Raw genomic sequence first — 14,401 nt, forward strand, 5'->3', positions numbered from 1 at the left:
AATTTGGATGTCCTCTATTCCACCTATAGGCTGATTTGAACATTGAGTATGATGTCTCCATCTGGGGATGAGCTGGGAGAGGTTAGTGAGGCCAATATTACAAGAGCTGAATGAACAGTACTCTGTATTCATTAACTCAGATGGCTCACTAGCTGGTCATTTCAATCGTGTACACTGCAGTGCAAGTCAAACAACAACAGAAAATAATTACATAACTCTCAACCACATTTGGGGAGGGACAGGAGTTCTATTTAAACCAGATTTCAGTAATCCCACGTACTAGGAAGCAACAGACGCTGGTGCTGGAAACGTGAAATTAAAACAGAAAATGTTGGAAATGCTCAGCAACATTGGTGGAGAAAACAAAAGAGTTAACATTTCAGGTCAATGACCTGTCATCAGAACTGGCCAGTCAGATCATCGACCTGAAATGTTAACTCTGTTTCTCTCTGCACAGACGCTGCCTTTCCTGCTGAACATTTCCAGCATTTTCTGTTTTCGTTTCGCACATATTGTATTGGGTATATGTGGATCAGTGTGGGGGATGGGGGAGGAGTGCAGCTGTTGGGGGGCACATGATCCCATATGCAACATGATTGTTTCATTTACACCAATTGTAGCATGGCCCTACATTCACTTGACATGTATACCTTGCAGGTGGCAATAACTTTTAAAATGAACCATGAAGTTTATGTACCTGCACATTCTGCAGAGCCAGGTTCTCTCTTCTGCAGCCACCATGCACTGAGAACTGTGGGAGTTTGCCAGTTACCAAACTGAAAATTCCAATCATAGCCTTCACTGCCGGATCAATGTTCAAGTTTATGTGGTAACTGAAGAAAAAAATAAAAATATCAGGACAGATGATTATTTGAATAGAAACAATGTGCAGGGGTATGGTGAAATGGCACTCGGTCATAATGCTCATTTGGAGAGCAGGTGCAGACACAATGGGCCGAATGGCCTCCTTCTGTGCCGTTAAAATTCTGTGATTCTGTGACAGCCTGCAACACAACGCTCATCATTTTCTCTCAAAAGTTTGTCTTGCTATCTCAGTCATTTTAACTGGTTGCAAATCATTTTTCTCTTGATATTTTGTTCCCCAATGGTCAGAACAGCCTGTGCTCACTTATTTGGGCTGTGGTGGTGCTATGTCATACTTTCCCTCCTGTGAAGATTTGTTAGGGTAGGTGCCACTAGCACACTACAAAGCAAACATGACACAGGAACATAGGGTCGAATTTCCCCACCCCCACCACCTACCCAGGGAGCGGGCTGTCAGGCACGGGGGGGACCACTTAATGGCTTCCTCCCTCTTCTGCTGGTATTTTACCAGCAGCTGGAGGTTCACAAAGCCAGAGGGGGAGTCCCTTCTGTTTGGGTACTCTCTGCCCAACAAAGTCACGCCCACACCATACTTCCCTACGCCCACCATCTCCCCGACTACCCTCCCGAAACCGGTCCTCCAGCCCGTCACCAGGGCATACCAGCCTGGTTCCAGCCAAACCCCAGGCTTATCATGGCATTAGGCTCCAAATCTCCTCTTTACTGGGGACTGCTTAAACAGCCCAAGCAGTGGCCACCGCTCCCAGTAGTGCTACTGTAACGACAGAATTGTCGGCCATTTGTTTGGCTGCAGCTCTCAGAGGCGGGACTTCCTTGCGGATGGGGGTGGACGTTCCCCCCTGAGCCAGTAAACAGGCCGATGGCCGTTAGATTGCCGTGGGGCTACCCAGCCAAGCGGAGGCAAGGTCGCCCCCCCACAAATGTCCAGCTGGATGCGGGGCCATCACCTTCGTGTAAAATTCCGGCCACAGCAACAGGAGTAGGCCATTCAGTCCCTCAAGCCTGTTGACATATTCAATTAGACCACGGCTGATCTGTACCATAATTCCATTTACCCACCTTTGATGCATATCCCTTTATAACTAAGCCTAATATAAGTCTGTCGGTCTGTCCTGAAAATTTCAATTGACCCAGCAAAAACTGCCCTTTTGAGGGGAAGATACCTAAATTTCCACTGCCCCACATATGAAAAAAAATGCTTCCTGATTTCACTCTTAAATGACTTAACTCTAATTTTAAGATAACGTCCAACAGAAGATTTGTTTCAAGCCTATTGAATTCCTTTATAATTAGGGTCATCTCTAGGGCACTGCTTAAAGCAAACTAAGGGGTTTTGTTATTTGCTATAAAATATACGAGAAGGATAAAAAAAAGGTTGTTGAACTGGGTGGGTGATTGGAAGTGGGAAGTGATGTAATGAAGCCTCCAGGAATGCATCCAAATAGAACGGACAATCCTGCTTCATATACATTAGTTTGTCAGTTTATAGCTACTTTGAACTACTGTGGTCACATTTTATTCATGTGTCTCTCCTCACAGAGGTATCACGGAATCTTTATAGTGCAGAAGGAGGCCATTTGGCCAATCGAGTCTGCACTGGCCCTCTGAAAGAGCTTTCCACCTAGTCCCACTCCCCTGCCTTATCCCTATAACCTTGCACACTCTCTCTTTTCAGGTAGCAATCCAATTCCCTTTTGAATACCTCGATCAAACCTGCCTCCACCACCCTTTTGGGAAGTTTGTTCCAGACTCCAACCATCCTCTGGGTGAAAAAGTTTATCCTCACATCACGTTTACTCCTTTAGCAAATTATTTTGAATCTGTGCCCTCCAGTTCTTGATGCTCTCTTCAGTGGGAACAGTTTCTCACTATTTACCCTGTCCATACCCCTCAGGATCTTAAATACCTCTATCAAGTGTCCTCTCGGTCTTTTCTCCAAGGAAAACAGTCCCAACCTCTCCAATCTATCCTCATAGCTACAGTTCTTTATCCATGGAATAATTCTTGTGAATCTCCTCTGTAATCTCTCAATGCCTTCACATCCTTCCTCAAGTATGGACACAGCACTCCAGATAAGGCCTAACTAATGTCTTATACAAGTTCAACATGACCTCCTTACTCTTGTACACAATGCCCCTATTAATAAAGCCTAAGATACTATATGCTTTATTAACTGCTGTCTCAACATGCCCTGCCATCTTCAATGATGTATGCATGTATACACCGATGTTCCTCTGTTACTGCACCTCCTTTAGAGGCTCTCCCTTTAAACTGTTTCACCATATTTTTCCTGTCAAAATGAACCACCTCACACTTATAGAGTCATCAAGTTATACAGCACAGAAACAGGCCCTTCAGCCATCTTCTCCTTGCCGGCCATCAAGCATCTATCTATTCTAATCCCATTTTCCAGCACTTGGCCCGTAGCCCTGTATGCTATGGCATTTCAAGTGCTTATTTAAATGTTGTGCGGGTTCCTGCCTCTACCACCTCCTCAGGCAGTGTGTTCCAGATTCCAACCACCCTCTGGGTGAAAAAGCTTTTTCTCAAATCCCCTCTGAATCTCCTGCCCTTATCTTAAATCGATGCCCCCTGGTTATTGACACTTCCGCTAAGGGGAAAAGTTTCTTCCTATCTATATGCCCCTCATAATTTTGTATACCTCTGTCAGGTCCCCCCTCAGCCTTCTCTGCTCTAAGGAAAACAACCCTAGCCTATCCAGTCTCTCTTCATAGCTGAAACGTTCCAGCCCAGGCAACATCCTGGTGAATCTCCTCTGCAACTTTTCCAGTGCAATCACGTCCTTCCTATAGTGTGGCGACCAGAACTGCACACAGTACTCCAGCTGTGGCCTAACTAGCATTTTTTACAGCTCCAACGTAACCTCCCTGCTCTTATATTCTATGTTTCGGCTAATAAAGGCAAGTATCCCATGTGCCTTCTTAACCATCTTATCTACCTGTGCTGCTGCTTTCAGGGATCTATGGACATGTACACCAAGGTCCCTCTGATCCTCTGTACTTCCTGGGGTCCTACCATTCATTGTGTATTCCCTTGCCATGTTAGTCCTCCCAAAATGCATCACCTCAGACTTCTCAGGATTAAATTCCATTTGCCACTCTTCTCTGCATTGGACTTCATCCACCACTTGTCTCCCCAATCCACCAACATGTCTGTGCCCTTTTGAAGTACAAGACTATCCCATCACAGTTGACAACATTTACAATCTTCGTATCATCTGCAAATTTTGAAATCATGCCCTGCAGACCACAGTCTAGGTCATTACTATATGTAAGAGCAAGGATCCCAACACTGAACCCCCCGGGGGAACTCCATTACAAATCTTCCTCTAATCTGAGAAACAACCATTTATCAACACTCTCTGTTTCCTGTCACTCAGCCAATTTCTTATCCAGGTGCCTACTTTCCCTTTTATTCCATGCTCACAAGTCTGTTGTGTGGCACTGTATCAAATGCCTTTTGAAAATCCATATACACCACAATGGCAACGTTTCCCTTATCAACCTTCTCTGTTACCTCCTCAAAAAATTCCAGCAAGTTCCTTAATGAATCCATGCTGGCTTTCCTTCATTATCCTGCCTGCCTGTCTAACTGACTATTGATTTTATCCTGTACTATAGTTTCCGGAAGTTTCCCTACCACTGAGGTCAAACTGACTGGTCTGTAGTTGCCAGCTTTATCCTTGCACTCCTTTTCAAACGTTCACAATTCTCCAGTCCTCTGGCACCTCCCCTGTGTGCAAGGAAGACTGAAAGACTATCACTAGCGCCTCTGCAATTTCCACTCTCACTTCCCTCAGTACCCTTGGATGCATCTCATCTGGTACCTTTTCTATTTTAAGTAAAGATGGCCTTTTCAACACCTCCTTCTTCTCAATTGTAAGATGTTCTAGTGTGACAGTTACCTCCTACAACACAATTCCACACTACTCTCTCAATAGAAGGTTGCCTTTCTTCAAAATGGCTGCTCTTGCTCTACTCCTTCCCAAGATAGTTCCTATGTGGTCACAGATCGCACTAAGTGTTGTATTCCTAAAAAATCTATAATTTACCCAAAAATCCGAGGATGGAAAAGCTCCCCTGGCAATATAGCTGCTTATTACACATGAGAACAGAGTTATGTCTAAGATACACCCAGGGTTGCACATTAAAACCAGATGGTCAACTAAAAATAAATAAATCTAAATCAGCAGAGAAAGATCCACAGCAATTAATTGGGAAAAGGGTGTGATAATGAAAGGAATAACTCCCTTTTGGATTATACTTCCCGCTAACCCGACTGTGACTTAACAGGAGGAAATATAATCAACGGACTGATTACAAGACTGGAGCAAACTTAAGCCCCAGTATCTCTCTTCAAAAGAATGTTATTTAATAATTCAACAGTCAGGACAATGGGTCAGGAAAATCACGCACGAGGATAACTTTTGAACAGTTAATGGAAAAACAGTAGTAAGAATTAAAATGGGATTGACATTTTTCTCTTCAAAACAGATCTTTAATTGCAAGCACTATGAGATAATCTCGCTATTACTGCCTCAATTCGAATACTGTATCTGTTTGCAGTCTTGGAAATCACTATAAATTTCAAAAGCTCTGGAGAGAAGGATGAACCAATGCTTAAACTATCAAGTTAAACATACACATTCTCTGCTTCCACTAATTCCTTACCTGCCTATTTGCTCCGCTAGTTCTTTGGCCCGGTTGCAAGTGTCTCGTGAGGAGTTCTCACTAGCCATGTAGCAAGTGATAAAGATGCGTCGACAGAATTCCTGTGGATCTTTGGGAATGTAATGAGGATCACTCACTATCCTCTGGGCATCTTCTATCACCTGCTGATCTGAACAGATTTTATGGAAACTTAAGAGAAAATTCAACACTAATGATTGTCAGTAGGTTGCGATTTCAGGAAACTGTTGAAAATTTTCAACCCTTTTGAAAATATTCCTAGTTAACTTACAAATAAATTCAAACAAACTTCACACAGCGCAAGAACCTAACTTGTTTACTTTTTTAAAAATACGATGTATTGGGCACTTGAAGAAACATTTAAAAAGAAACATGGTCTCCAATGATTTAATATTCCATTTCACACACTATTCTCCAACTCTGGATTACATAGTCACCTATTGGTAAGCCTCTGCCATACTACTCTGTTCCCAACTAATCAGAGATGTTGAGGACAGCTTAGGCAATTCACAAGGATTCTTTCCTTCTCTCTCTATACAAAGAGCCATGGTTTGTTTACTTGATATCAGTGCCAAGTTGGCTGAATTTAGTCGGCAATTCAGTTGGCATGAAACCCACTGCTCAAAGGTACACAGACATTAATATGACCTGGCATCCTACCACTCCACAATACAACAATATAACGTGCCATACAACAATATACTGTGCCATACCATAGCACCACTTCCACGCCAACCATTATAATAGCTCAAGGTTAAATGAAGGTGCCAAAGCGTGTGCTCACTTAACAGTGGGGTGGGGGAGGGGAGGCGATAGGAAGAAACGGAACTCCATAGCTACTTACTTCCGTTACTTGCAGCAAGACACACCTGACGACACATGGAATAGACAATACAGGCCGTAGCTGAGCTATCAATGCCTCCGCTAAGAGGTAGAAGAAAACCACCCTACAGACACAAACGAAACAATGGATTACAGAAGAAGAAGTAACAAGCAAGAACCTGTTCAATTCAGAAAGTAAAATAACACTTCCATGTGCACTTCACTCCTGAATAATCACTCAGCAGTGTAAAGATAAAAAAGGAACTGCTTCTAATGAGATAAATTACTATTGATTATGAAGGGTCAATTGGTCAGAAGTTTCTGTCTTTGTTAGAATTGGCCATTTGTCAAATTCTTGCAGCGTTTAGAGGAATAAGGTTCTCCACTTCCAGCCACCCCATCAGCAACAGCGGACAGACAACTGGTAAAACAAAAACTAAAATACCTGGAAAAACTCAGCAGGTTTGACAGCATCTGCGGAGAGATACGAGGTACTTGCTCCTTGTGTGGATGAGGAAGAGGGCTGTAGGGAGGATGAGCTAGCTGACCACGGCACCGTGGCACAGGAGGCCATTCATGGGGGGGAGCAAAAAGACAAGTGGTAGTTGTAGGGGATTCTATAATTGGGGGAATTGATAGCATCCTTTGTAAGCAGGATCAAGAGTCCTGCATGGTATGTTGCCTGCCTGGTGCCAGGGTGAGGGACATCTCTGACCGGCTTGAAAGGTTATGGGAGAGGGAGGGGGAGGATCCAGTTGTTGTGGTCCACATCGGGACAAATAACATAGGTAAGACTAGGAAAGAGTATCTGTTTGGGGATTATCAGGAACTAGGAACTAAATTAAAGAACAGGTCCTCAAGGGTTATAATCTCCGGATTACTACCTGAGCCACGTGCAAATTGGCATAGGGACGCGAGAATAAGGGAAGTAAACACGTGGCTAAAGGAATGGTGCAGGAAAGAGGGGTTCCATTTCGTGGGGCACTGGCATCAGTATTGGAAGAGGAGGGATCTGTACCATTGGGACGGTCTCCACCTGAACCAATCTGGGACCAATGTTCTAGCGAAAAGGGTAAATAGGCTGGTCAACAGGACTTAAAGCTAGAAAGTGGGGGGGGGGGGAAGGGTAAAACTCCAAGAAGTATGACTAAGGGGAAACAAAGCAGCAGGTTAGCGTGTGGGGGAGTGGGTTCAACTTCGTAGAAAATTATGAAAAACTGAAAAGAAAGGAGAGCCCAGGAGAGGCTATTAAAGTCTTCAGAACGCAAAATAGGACAGAGTGTTTGGAAAGGGCTAGGAATCTAACTTCAAGCACATCAAATAAAGGGACAACAATGAGAAAGGGGACGGGAAATACAGGACTGAAGGTATTGTATCTGAATGCATGCAGTATACGAAATAAGGTAAATGAGCTTGTGGTGCAGATTGAAATTGGCAAGTATGATGTGGTGGGCATCACGGAGACATGGCTGCAAGGGGATCAGGACTGGGAGCTAAATATCCAAGGATATACCCTATCAAAAAGATAGGCAGGATGACAGAGGGGGTGGGGTTGCTTTGTTAGTAAGAAATGAAATTAAATTGATAGCAAGAAATGACGTAGGGTCAGATGATGTAGAATCTGTGTGGGTAGAGTTGAGGAACTGCAAAGGTAAAAAAACCATAATGGGAGTTATGTACAGGCCTCCGAACAGTAGTCAGGATGTGGGGCACAAGATACACCAGGAGATAGAAAAGGCGTATAAGGAAGGCAAGGTTAGAGTGATCATGGGGGATTTCAATAAGCAGGTAGACTGGGAAAATCAGGTTGGTAGTGGATCCCAAGAAAAGGAATTTGTGGATTGTCTACGAGATGGCTTTTTGGAGCAGTTTGTGGTGGAGCCCACTAGGGAACTAGATTTAGTGATGTGTAATGAGGCAGGTTTGATAAGGGAGCTTAAGGTGAAGGAACCCTTAGGAGGAAGTGACCATAATATGATAGAATTTACCCTGCAATTTGAGAGGAAAAAGCTGGAATCAGATGTAATGGTATTACAGTTGAATAAAGGTAACTACAGGGGGATGAGGGAGGAGCTGGCCAGAATTGACTGGGAGATGAGCCTAGCAGGAAAGACAGTGGAACAGCAATGGCAGGAGTTTCTGGGAGTAATTTGGGAGACACAGCAAAAATTCATCCCTAGGAAGAAGAAGCATACTAAAGGGAGGACGAGGCAACCTTGGCTGACAAGGGAAGTCAGGGACAGCATAAAAGCTAAAGAGAAAGCATACAATGCGGCAAAGAGCAGTGGGAAACCAGGGGATTGGGAAGCCTACAAAGACCAACAGAGAACAACTAAAAAAAGAAATAAGGAGGGAGAAGATTAAATATGAGGGTAAACTAGCCAGTAACATAAAAGAAGATTGCAAGAGTTTTTTTAGATATATAAAGGGTAAGAGAGAGGCAAAAGTGGACAGTGGGCCGTTGGAAAATGACGCTGGAGAAGTAGTAGTGGGGAACAAAGAAATGGCGGAGGAACTGAATAGGTACTTTGCGTCAGTCTTCACAGTGGAAGACACAAGTAACCAAAGTTCAAGAGAGTCGGGGGGGCAGAGGTGAGTATGGTGGTCATTACCAAGGAGAAGGTGCTCGGAAAACTGAAAGGTGTGAAGGTGGATAAATCACCTGGACCAGATGGATTACACCCCAGAGTTCTGAAGGAGATAGCTGAAGAGATAGTGGAGGCGTTAGTGGTGATCTTTCAGGAATCACTGGAGTCAGGGAGGGTCCCAGAGGACTGGAAAATCGCTAATGTAACCCCCCTGTTTAAGAAGGGAGTGAGGCAAAAGAGTGAGGGAAATTACAGGCCGATTAGCCTGACCTCGGTCGTTGGTAAGATTTTAGAGTCCATTATTAAGGATGAAATTTCAGAATACTTGGAAGTGCACGGTAAAGTAGGGCAAAGTCAGCAAGGTTTCATCAAGGGGAGGTCATGCCTGACAAATCTGTTAGAATTCTTTGAGGAGGTAACGAGTAGGTTAGACAAAGGAGAGCCAATGGATGTTATCTATTTGGACTTCCAGAAGGCCTTTGACAAGGTGCCGCACAGGAGGCTGCTCAGAAAGATAAGAGCCCATGGTGTTAGAGGCAAGGTACTAGCATGGATAGAAGATTGGCTGTCTGGCAGGAGGCAGAGAGTGGGGATAAGGGGGTCCTTCTCAGGATGGCGGCCGGTGATTAGTGGAGTTCCGCACGTGTCAGTGTAGGGACCACAATTTTTTACTTTATACATTAATGATCTAGATGAAGGAACTGAGGGCATCCTGGCTAAGTTTGCAGATGATACAAAGATAGGTGGAGGGACAGGTAGTATTGAGGAGGCGGGGAGGCTGCAGAAGGATTTGGACAGGTTAGGAGAATGGGCAAAGAAGTGGCAGATGGAATGCAACGTGGAGAAGTGTGAGGTCATGCACTTTGGTAGGAAGAATAGAGGCATAGACTATTTTCTAAATGGGGAGAGAATTCAGAAATCTGGAGTGCAAAGGGACTTGGGAGTCCTAGTCCAGGATTCTCTTAAGGTTAACTTGCAGGTTGAGTCGGTAGTTAGGAAGGCAAATGCAATGTTGGCATTTATTTCGAGAGGACTAGAATATAAAAGCAGGGATGTGCTGCTGAGGCTTTATAAGGCTCTGGTCAGACCACATTTAGAATATTGTGAGCAATTTTGGGCCCCTTACCTCAGGAAGGATGTGCTGGCCCTGTCCAGAGGGTCCAGAGGAGGTTCACGAGAATGATCCAAGGAATGAAAGGCTTAACATATGAGGAACGTTTGAGGACTCTGGGTCTACACTCAATGGAGTTTAGAAGGATGAGGGGGGATCTGATTGAAACTTACAGAATACTGAAAGGCCTGGATAGAGTGGACGTGGGGAAGATGTTTCCATTAGTAGGAGAGACTAGGACCCGAGGGCACAACCTCAGAGTAAAGGGAAGACCTTTTAGAACAGAGATGAGGAGAAACTTCTTTAGCCAGAGAGTGGTGAATCTATGGAATTCATTGCCACAGAAGGCTGTGGAGACCAGGTCATTGAGTGTATTTAAGACGGAGATAGATAGGTTCTTGATTGGTAAGGGGATCAAAGGTTACGGGGAGAAGGCGGGAGAATGGGGTTGAGAAACTTATCAGCCATGATTGAATGGCGGGGCAGACGCGATGGGCCGAATGGCCTAATTTCTGCTCCTATGTCTTATGGTCTTGTGGAGAGGGATACAGTTGACGTTTCGAGTCCAAACGACCCTTCATCAGAACTAAGGGAAAATAGAAATGAGATTTCTATATGTCTTAGTTCTGATGAAGGGTCATTCGGACTCGAAACGTCAACTGTATCCCTCTCCGCAGATGCTGTCAAACCTGCTGAGTTTTTCCAGGTATTTTTGTTTTTGTTCTAGATTTCCAGCATCCGCAGTATTTTGCTTTCATCTGGTAAACCCAACCAAAAGGGAGAAGATATGATTTTTGTTCCGAAAATGGAATTCAATAGACTAGGTGGAGAAATGGCAAGGTTCTCAGTTGTATGCTTTCACATCAGAGGACCGAATCCTACTAGAGGCCAGGGCCATCTCTGCTATGAGACGGGTGATGCAGATCTTTTTTTTTGGTGCGTGTGTTATGCTGGCTACAGGAGGCAGGGAAACAAATTACAGATTAACCCCAGAATGTCTTGGCTGCTGTACCCAGACCGGTAGTTGACTGCACCAGAACAATTTTGATGCATGTCCTATTAACAGCTACACGTGGACAACGGACGAAGCTTCTGACTGAATAAGTCGTGGAAGAATAGGGAGAGGTACAGAGGTAAGACCTCAACATCTGCAACAAGATTCACATGAGGCCAACTCAAGATCATATGTAACATATAAAGCACCCTACGCAAGCTCCCTATCTGTGATCCCTCCATGCCAGATGACTGCTGAGTGGCAATGGCCAAAAGGGATCCCTCTTATACATGTCCTCACATATGGTCATTCTGGCCAGTGGTCTGGGAGACCAAAAGGACCATGATCGCTCTGACATTTCCAGAGCTTTCTAGATTGACCCAAGACTCTGGCAAGCTGGAGCTTTGCTGCGGTGATCAAGCTGGCACACAACATTGCTCTCAATGCAGCTCATAACGGTGGTTCAAGCACATATGGGACATATTGTTCTTGTAGACTCCCTCAGCACACAGTGCCTGCTCCCTCAGCATAGCAACACACCCACGGAACAGGGAAAAAGGACAAACAACCCCTACATGGCCACCTAGAAATAAGGGCCCCATATTGCTGGATCAACAAGTACACAGAAAACAAGATTGAACAAGCTACCTCAACATCCTTGATCTGCACTGCTCCCAGTGAAGGCAGAGTCAGACCTAAGCTTGGTTGTAGCAACCTCGCCTTAATCACAAGGTGTAGGGTAGGTGGAGGCTGCAGGGCCGGCTTTGGATGCTGAGTTGACCTCAAGTGGGATATTCATGGTGAGTGACCCCCCCTCCCAATTCTTTATTGGACAAGATGTGAGAGTCCGTAAAACCCTCTAGCCCTAGAGGACTAACCTGGTTAGGGCCATGGAAACAGCGTTCACATCAGATTATAAATCAACCTGCAAATCCTTCCTCTGTTCCACACTAATCACCAATGGAAGACAACAACAACAGCAACAAACAGACTCAAATGCATCAATGGCGATATATTATACACCCACACATACATGCAAAGAGACTTCTGAGAATTAAATAAATCAATTGGGTACAGTTAAACATATCCCACAACAGGTGGTGCTGTGGCACCACATATTGGTGTTCCATCACACACTACTACAGGGTAAAAGGACACAAGCACAAATTCTTCATCGCCCTGTCTCAGCCGAAACACCGGGGATCAATGAAGGTTGAATCATGCTGGGCCGCTCCTGCATACCTCTTAGTTGTCAGCTAAAAAGAAACAACATTCCAGGCCCAGGAGCAAGTGGCCTGTCTGACCTCACAGTGAGTGACCGTTCATAGAGGAAGCAGTGAAAATTGCAATTAAAATTAACACGTACCCCAGCCTTCACTGACTCGCCATATATTCCTCCATGTTTAAAGTTAAAAGGTAAAACATTTCTCTAAATTATCATGGGTTTACAACGGCAGACCAGTAAAACAACAGCATGAAAATAATTCACCTATAATGGCAGTCGTGATTCCGCGGATAGCACTCTCGCCTCCAGACAGAAGGCTATAGATTCAGGCCGCATACCAGGGACTCGAGCATTTAATCTAGGATGATATCCCAGTGCAGTGCCGAGGGAGTGCAGCATTTGTCGGATGAGGATGAGGCTTTAAACTAAAGATGTGGGTCTGCCCTCTCAGTGGACGCAGGAGGTCCCATGGCATGACTTTGAAGGGCAACAGGGGAGTCCTGGGCAACGATTGTCCCTCAACCGACATTGCTAACAAGATCTTCTGGTCAGTACCACTGAGCTGCATGTGAAAACTCGCTACGTGCAAAATGGCTGCCACATTTCCGACATGACAACTGCGACCAAATATCAAAATGTACTTAATTGGCTGAAAATTAATTCAGGATGTCCTGCGGGACTATAGGACGCTATATAAATGCAAGAGCTCCTTCCTTTCTTTAAAGTGCCTTCAAGGGAAAATAATAAAAAATCCTGCTAATTGCTAAATGTCACCATAAGGTCAAATAAAACTGCTGTGCATTTACTCAGAAATTTAATTTCTTGCATCCGCTCAAATGATTATTTTATGTCCTTCCCCACTAAAGATGCACAACAACATAACGAGACTTGTCATGTGGGTGACTGCAGACACAGTGTGGTGCATACGTACGCCATATCAGGCCATTGAATGAGTTACCAGTTGAACTGTAACTCCCACGAGCTGTGGCATGACGCACAGGTTAGATAACAATCATTTATCATGTGTTGGCGCACGGGATGTAACAAGGGAGCCTGAACGACTTCTTTTTTCAGTAAATGAAAACATCCCACTTGACGAAACAGATATTTTAACAAAACGCCCTGTAAGTTATGCATGGAAAGAATAAAGCTTTGTAAAACCAAGTTTGCCTCTACTTATATGACTGTACGTCTCACTGACTTACCTGGGAACTACGTCGCAGGTAATCCCACAACCAACAGGCAGGTCCAAGACTAAATAAAACATGAAGAGAAGGCAATGAGCAAAACCAGATCATACAATTATCCAGCAATGCATTATCTTCTATATGGGCTTAAAAAGACGTTCAGCTGTGGAGAATGAAACAATGAAGGTGAGGGAAAACTAGCTGGTAGAGAATTAATTCACCATATTACATCAAATTTCACCGTGTTCAAACTGCTCAATTAATAATGCTGAGAATTCTGTGGATGAATTCACCCATTTCCTGTTGGTTCATTTTCCTCATTAGAACATTTGTTGCAATTTAAAGTAAAAGCAGCACCTCCTTTCTGCTGGATATGTCAGTTTTAGTTTCCTAATTCATGCCAAAGTTCCAGTCATCCATCACCCGAGCTCATTAATTCACATTGACTCCCAATCCACAAATGCAAGGAACTGCAAGCTGGTGAAGATACCTAGTTAATAGAAACTGCCCGTCAGTGGCAGCTAACTATCAATTCACTGAAAGTGGGTGCCTGAATAGCGGTGTCCTTTACTTTAGCAGGAAGCCGAGTTAGTTGGGTCAATTTGGATGCAAGTCATAAGCTGTATATAAGCAAACAGTTTTTTCCTACTGCACAGAGCATGGAGCACAGAGTGATTGCAGAATCGAGTACATCTTTAACAGGGTGCAAGAGGGAATTCTGTGCAAGAGGGAAGGAGGTGCTGCTTTTACTTTAACTTAGTAAGTGAAACTAGATAAATCAATTAACAAAACAAAATAATCAGTTTTTTTTTTAATTGAATCAATTAACTCACCAAGTAAATAAGTAAAGTTAAATAGGCTTGGCAGGACAAATGGTGTGCCATTACTTCAACATGCAAGACGTGGTGGAAAGCATTGC

At 44.1% G+C, this 14,401-nt stretch overlaps 1 protein-coding gene across 5 annotated transcripts in view; it reads right to left on the minus strand.

The window, feature by feature from the left end:
* The window catches only part of nadsyn1 (NAD synthetase 1), a 68,678-nt gene that overhangs the window by 12,397 nt on the left and 41,880 nt on the right, over nt 1–14,401 (minus strand). For all 5 annotated transcript variants that reach the window (XR_013577603.1, XM_078549500.1, XM_078549501.1 and 2 more), the window contains 4 exons: nt 13,501–13,549; nt 6,400–6,502; nt 5,538–5,706; nt 698–833 (listed from right to left, as the gene is read on the minus strand). Coding sequence is in view for 4 of the 5 variants with exons in the window: in XM_078549500.1 (XP_078405626.1) it covers nt 698–833; nt 5,538–5,706; nt 6,400–6,502; nt 13,501–13,549 (457 nt within the window). In the remaining variant the exon portion in view is untranslated. The remainder of the gene's footprint in view (nt 1–697; nt 834–5,537; nt 5,707–6,399; nt 6,503–13,500; nt 13,550–14,401) is intronic.

Source organism: Cetorhinus maximus, chromosome 9 (assembly GCF_964194155.1).
Source record: "Cetorhinus maximus chromosome 9, sCetMax3.hap1.1, whole genome shotgun sequence".
Classification (NCBI taxonomy): domain Eukaryota; kingdom Metazoa; phylum Chordata; class Chondrichthyes; order Lamniformes; family Cetorhinidae; genus Cetorhinus; species Cetorhinus maximus.